Genomic DNA, 6,970 nt, shown 5'->3' with positions numbered 1-6,970 from the left:
CCTGGGCAGTGGGTGCTGGGTTGAAAATGTAAAGTGTGGTGCATATGAAAATATAAATATTGCATTTTGCAGTAGTACTCCAGGTCCCAGCAGGTATCCCTGCATACTGGTACTTGTAGAACAAGCAGTACCCCTGCAAAAGAAATATTAAAAGAAAACAGACACCGTTTTTTAAAGTATTTTATTATGCCGCACCTACACCTGTGGAGCAGCAGCCTTTAAGCTCTTTTACATGGCTATAGCTCCCCCAGGACTTCTACGGCATCTTCACCTGGAGCACGGCGGCCATTAAGCTCTTTTGCGAGGCCGCCGCCCATTCAGGGCTTCCGTGGTATCTTCATGCTTCAGCTGATCTGTCCAGCTCCCCAGCCGATGACTGAATGGACGGGGCCTCGTGCTGGCTGTATTTAAGCCAGCCGAGCGGGGGGGGCGATGACATTGTGAGCCGTGATTGGTTCGCGGTGGCCATCTTTGAATTTCAAAAATGGAGCTGAGGAGCCATTTTTGAAAAGGGCATGCTCGGTTCTCACCATTGAAGTCAATGGTAAGAACAGATCATTGGCTGAGAAGTGGAAGGCTCGCCTCTCTCAGCCAATGAGCGCTCCGCACCGGGATTTCTGTATTGAAATCCCGGGCGGAGCTGTCATTCAGGTAGTAGTGTCTTAGAGAACACTACTAATGAGCGAGGGTCCGGGTATCTCTTTTTTTTGCCAAGACCCTGGATTGTGTGATGAGGACCTGATCCATGCATAGGAGGAGGTGAGTATGGAATTTTTATTACAGGTACTCCCCATTGGATTATCTACTGAAGAAGAGGACAGAATGGCTTCAGGGCTACTAGGTGAGTATGTGAGATACTGTGTGCATGTATGTTTTAATAAAATTGTACTTTTCTACGGTGTGTTGTGTGTTTTTTAATATTGCTTTTGCTGTGGAACTAAAAGTACCAGCAAGCCCGTAATGCCCCGCAAGCTGATACTTGTGGTTCTCCAAGTACTAGCATGCAGGGGAGGCTTGTGGGGAACTGTAGTTCCACAGCAAAAGCCAATATTTATATTTTCATATACACCACACTTTACATAATCAACCCGGCACTCACCGCCCAGGGGTGCTGGGGATAACCCCGGGCTATCGGCCTGGGCCTGGGGTGCCCTGAGGAGGGGGATCCCATTATTGGGGGGGTCCCCAACTCCCCAGGGATCCCCGACCTGGGCTGAGTAGCGGTCAGGGGTGATGCTGCAGCTCGGGGGCCCGGTGAAAGGGCTTCCCTTGGCTGTGGCATCACCCCCCCGCTAGAAGTAGTCCGGGGATGGTTCTGGTAAATACAGGGGGACCCTACGCATTTTTTTCCTGTGTATTTCCAGAACCAGGACCGGCTCAAAGCCCTGTGCTGGTTGCTCTAAATATGGGGGACCCCTACATCATTTGTCCCACGTATTTTGGCAACCAGGACAGGTTCTGAAAAGCCTGGTGCTGGTTGTGCTTCTTACAGGGTACCCCTATGTCATTTGTCCCCTGTATTTAGCACAACCAGTACTGGGGCTCCACAGCCCAGTGCTGGTTGTTTTCTGGGGGACAGGGCCACGCCATTTTTTTAAATTAAACACAGAATCCGGTATCATGGATCTACCAGATCCGAGCCTGCATTTTGTGTGCTGCTACCTCCCCCGGGACCTAGCGCCTGCCCCACCACCATCCACACTGCCGCCCACACCATCGCTGCTAAAGCCTGCTACTGTCCCCGCGTTCTGGCCGCAGCTAGCGCCCGCTACCCCCGCACCTTTCCCCCGGCTCCCGCTGCAGCTAACGCCAGCTTCTTTCCCCCGAGCCCACCACCGCTAAAGCCCGCAAACGATGGCCATCTTTGTGCACCCAAGTGAAGCCACAGTTATTACACCTGCTGGAGGCTCCTACTGCGGCTGCGCAACAGGTTGAAAAGTCCTATCTCTACAATGGCGCATTCTTGAGGTAATAGTTTACAAACTGTAACTTTCTAATTTACCTGAACCCCAAAAGCACGTACCCTGGCACAATAGCTACCTAATAAAACAAACCCCAAATCTAAATTCCACCCTGACCCAGAGTTTTGCCTTCCCAAAAAAAAAACATAGACTACAGCAGAAAAGTGTTCCTAATTGAGAACTTCAGAGAAACGTGACTGTTGGAGCTGTAGATTACTCCCAAATCCTAATTTTTTATGTTTTTGCCCTGACGGTTCTACACAGCCATACCAAATTTCAGATCCGTAACTCTAATAGCTTTTGAGGTGTGGCCCCTTGAACATCCTGCCCCCCCCCTCCGGAATTCTCTATGGAGAAATCAAGTTTTGTAGATGCAACCTCAATATAAGGGCACGACTGTGCCCTTATTATATATACATATTTAGCGGCAATGACACTGGTTCCATAAGATCATAACCTAATACATATCCCCCTATCTGTTTCCGGAATCATAGGTCATTGTACCGATTGCAGCCATTTGAATTATTCAATTTAAAAAAAATAAATGAATAAACTTACTACCTCTGCAGGGCACCTATCTATAAGTCTTAAGGACCCATTACCATTAGACAGGGTTCACTGGAGTTGGAAAGTTGCCAAATCCAGGAGTTCAGAGAAGTGATCCAAAATGCGGTTGGTTATCTTTTTGGGGGTAAGGCCCACTCAGTTTTTGTGGTTGTCCACCTAAAAAAGGCTCCAGCCCTATGCTAAAAAGGTTAGGTATGGTTCTTAGTATGACTGCCCTTGTTTCCACTTTAGTGGGGGAACATATTCATCACTACACTGAAAATGTAAATAGTATTTTATATCCTATGCACAGATCACAGAGTGCATTCTGAAGCAACCTCTTTGCAGAACTACCTCTATTACCACTATAGATTGTGGATGTGAATGCAGAGCACGGTACTATACTTTGCAATTTCAGCACAAAACACACATCTTGCAATTTAATTTATTGTGACTTGAAGATGTGTGGGAATTACCTTATTTTGAAACCACAACATACATGTAGATGTTGTTTTGCAAACTCTGACCTTGGCCTCCACCTGAGTTCACAGAGTGAACAGGCTCAATTCCACAGTGTCTGTATAACAAGGAATGTTGTATTCAAAGACAATTAAATCTTATTTTCACATTCAGTGGGTTCATTAAATAGTGCTCCATGGAAATATTGATTAGATAATTATAAAAATCTCTTGTAATACTGTAAACGTACTAACAATCCATAGATCACGTGGAATTGTGATAGAAATACACATGCAAGCTATCATGCACACAGAAATTAAATGCTGATTTAGGGCAGGCCTGGCCAACCTGTGGCTCTTCAACTGTTGTGAAACTATGTCCCAGCATGCTATACCAGCTGATCGATGGGGCATGTAGTTTCAGCAGCTGGAGAACCACAGGTTGACCAGGCCTGATTTAGGAAGGATGAAGTCACTTTATTATATTTCAAAAGCAAAAGCTTTAATTTCAAATCTCAAAATGGCTGTCAGAAATGTTGCAGCCATTCTTATAGGTCATCTTATATTCAGTTCCTAATCTCTAAATCACATTTACTGAAAACATGATATCAGTGATTTAAACCAAGAAAATATGACATCCATCAGAGATACATGGGCGTAACTACCATAGGTGCAAGGGGTGTAGCTGCTATGGGGCCCAGAGCTGAAGGGGATCCATCTTCCTTGTCAAAGTCACATGTGCTATATACATTTTTCATCATTGGGTGGTACATAAGGACCCTTACAAACATTTTATATGGGGCCCCCAAATACCTAGTTACACCCCTGATATTGTACATACCTTCTGTACTCATATCAGGTGTAGGGATCCATATATAAGCCAATCCAACTTCTTTATATAACTTGAACAAAGTATCCGGACTCATAGGTTCATTAAACCGATTGCAGCCTTTTGAATTCTGCATTATGTCCCACTCAGTCTGGAAGTTCAAGACAGCAGTCACTCCTAATTCATGCTTCATCTTTATTGTAACGTGTTCCAGCTGACGAGGGCAACTTCCCAGATAGATGTTAGGCAGTATTCTAGATTTAAGATACAAAATACATAGATGTTATTATAGGAGATATATTCACATAATGAAGCTCACATCAAGCAGACATAAAAGGGAACAGGGGAAGAACAACAACAGTTTGTATGTTGAGTGCATAGTTATCAGCAAAACTGAAAGGATGTAGTGCACTAAAACCCAGGTGTGTTAATATTGTTGGAGCTGTGATAATAGTCAGTATTTAGTGGGCATAGGGGCCTATTCATCAACACTAAAATAATGTTTTTAAGGACATTTTCCTTAAATAACGTTATTTTGATATCCATGAACAGACTTAACACAGGAGATATCACAGATATCTCCTTGCTAAGTTCCCCTGCGTTAATTTCCACACTCCCCATACAATAGTATGGGGATGTGGAAATTGTGGTATTCATCAAATTCCGAAAATTATCAATTTTCGGAATTTGATGCAGTTACTATTCGCCACTGTGAGGTGGCGAATAGCAGAATCCACTTACCTGTATCAGCGTGTGCAGGTCCCCCGACGAGTCCCTCCGGCGCTCTGCTCCGTCCTCAGGCTCCGGAGGCTGGTCTGTCATGTGTGCTCCCCAGCAGAGCACAAGAAAGTTTAGAAAAATAAAAAAATATATATTTTTTTTTCTAATCTGTCATGTGGTCTGCTGGGAAACCACATGACAGACCAGCAGGACGGAGCCGGAGGCTGCTGCGCGGACAGGTAAGTCGGGGGGGGGGGGGTGAGCGGAAGGGGGAGGGGGGTGGGGGGGTCGGGGGGGTTCGAAACTTAACGCATCTGTAGGCAGTGCTGCACATGCGCTGGTTTTACAGATGTAACAGCGCATGCGCAGCACTGTTTCCAGATGCGATAAGGTAGTGTAGGCAGGGAAAAGTATATATTTCCCGAAAAGCTATCATCGCAAAAATGACAGCTTTTCGGAATAACAACTTATGGAGAGGTGGAATGATGAATTCCACCTATAATTAGCTAGAACTCCATGAGAGTTCTAAAGCTAATTATCTCCAGAGAATTTTAATGTTTAATGAATAGGCCCCATAGTCTGGTCCCTGTGAGTGTTGTGCCAGCTGATTTGTGTTTTATGTGCCAGCTTCTTTGTGTTTTATTTATTGGCAGCTAGCACTTGTATTTTATATTGTGTTGTTTTATGCATATTTATCAGCTGTCACACATTTCCAGTCCAAAGTATTAATAATTTCCCAAGAATGTTGTCCGTTACAAAGTCAATTACCTACAATATTGTCCTACTGCAGAGTATGATTTGATTTGTAAGTTGGATACAGTATCGACTGTGTATTTTTATTCTGACGTACTATAAGTTAACATTTACAAAAGTTGAAAAAGTAAACCTAAAGTAGTAAAATGTCATGATGACATTTGGTCATGTTAGGTGCTACATAAGACATGGTAGTACACAGCAGCCCTTCGTTGTCTCTAGAGACTGTATTCCAGTTATGTATAATTACCATTAGAACATTTCTGATGTTTGTCTTGTCATTATCTGTGCTCTGAATAAATAAATGTTGTATCAAAGTTCTATGTTAGAGGACTTTAAAAGTAATATAAACAAGTGGACATGACTTTGATAATCTCCCTGAAATTACTCATGCTGTGCTGGAGCTTTATAGGCTGAAAATAAACCATGTTTCCATGATAATGGAACAGCTTTTTAGTACTACAGCAAGAAAATGACACCCTGAAAAAGTGCAGTTTTTATCACACTAGTCCTTATAGGCTCATTCCTCTCAGCCGCCTAGAATTTGGCAGAAAAGTTCAACTTTTTTTGTACACTTTCTCGCCCTCCCACCCACGGATCGGGTATTTATCCTGCCGTCAAAATGGATTGAGTTGAATTGAGGGGGTGTCTGATTCAGTAGTTTGGGATGATACCCTCTTTTGTCTTGATTTTTTTTTTCAAGAATAGTAAGAGCTCTATAAATAGTGTCCCACACATTTGTATTTGAATTGATAATACCTGGAGAAGTGCATTGCCTGATTACCCGCAATGTGGAAATAGAAATCTGTGGTGTGCTTCATTTCATCAGTATGTCCGGTTGTTTCAATCCAATGACCTATTGGGTAGCAATAAACTCCATCCACTATGTTGCTCTCATTGTAAACACAGCAGCGATCGTAGTGTGGGCCATTACCTAACAATGTATATAGAATATAGAATGAAAAATAAAATACTTTGCAAGGATGAGTCTTCTGAAATACAGTACTCTATATGATTCGGTAACTTTATAAAGCACTTAAAGTCAGAGCACAATGGTTTTCCCTTGGATAGAATTAACAATATTACTCAGTTCAGCCGAATAGATCAGTGTTTGGCACAATCCATTACAGAGCTACTGAATGGCTTAGAAAGAAATGTCATGCAGGCTTGTATGACGATTTACTCTTTCCTGCTATATGTTGTTAAAGCTCTACAAGACCTGTAAAATATCCTTCAACTATTGCACTTCAATTAAATTACCATCTATCATCTGCTCTGAGATAGTGACACTAATAGTTTTTAAGAATAGAATATTTACAAAGCTGTACATTTACAAAATGACTCCAATGTGAGAACATTAATTCTGCATTTATGTAATCATAACACGTTCCCAGCGAAAATAAAACAGACACTGTGATAGAGTAATGCAATGGCAGCACTGACAACAAAGGGTATCCAGCCGAGGGGGTGTAAGGATGCTGGTAACTTTACAGCAGAGCAAGCCTTTCAATTATTTTTTTCTAAAGTGATTAGGAGACAGTGAACAAACATTAATTGCTAACCAAATAACTGGGCAAAGCGACAAGAAAATCTTGCCACAGGCATTATCATGTAGAACATGGAGACATTTTTCAATGTTCTTTGACAGTTTGCTTTAAATAAACAGTAAATGGTTTTGAGCGTTGTTGTCAGACTACAATTAA

General features: G+C 42.7%; 1 protein-coding gene across 1 annotated transcript; it reads right to left on the bottom strand.

Annotated features, from left to right (window-relative positions):
• Positions 1 to 3,806: 3,806 nt before the first annotated feature.
• On the bottom strand, positions 3,807 to 6,182 carry LOC148435877 (laforin-like; the record flags this gene model as incomplete). Its single annotated transcript, XM_088465494.1, has 2 exons — positions 6,027 to 6,182; positions 3,807 to 4,048 (listed from the first exon to the last, which is right to left on the bottom strand). Coding segments are annotated over exons 1-2 (304 nt in total), but the record flags the coding sequence as incomplete, so codon positions are not given.
• Positions 6,183 to 6,970: the final 788 nt, after the last annotated feature.

The sequence above is a fragment of the Taudactylus pleione genome, unplaced genomic scaffold, assembly GCF_031769625.1.
Source record: "Taudactylus pleione unplaced genomic scaffold, aTauple2 ptg001990l, whole genome shotgun sequence".
NCBI lineage: Eukaryota > Metazoa > Chordata > Amphibia > Anura > Myobatrachidae > Taudactylus > Taudactylus pleione.
Note: the sequence above shows the minus strand (reverse complement) of the source record. Positions and strands in the feature narration are given on the sequence as shown.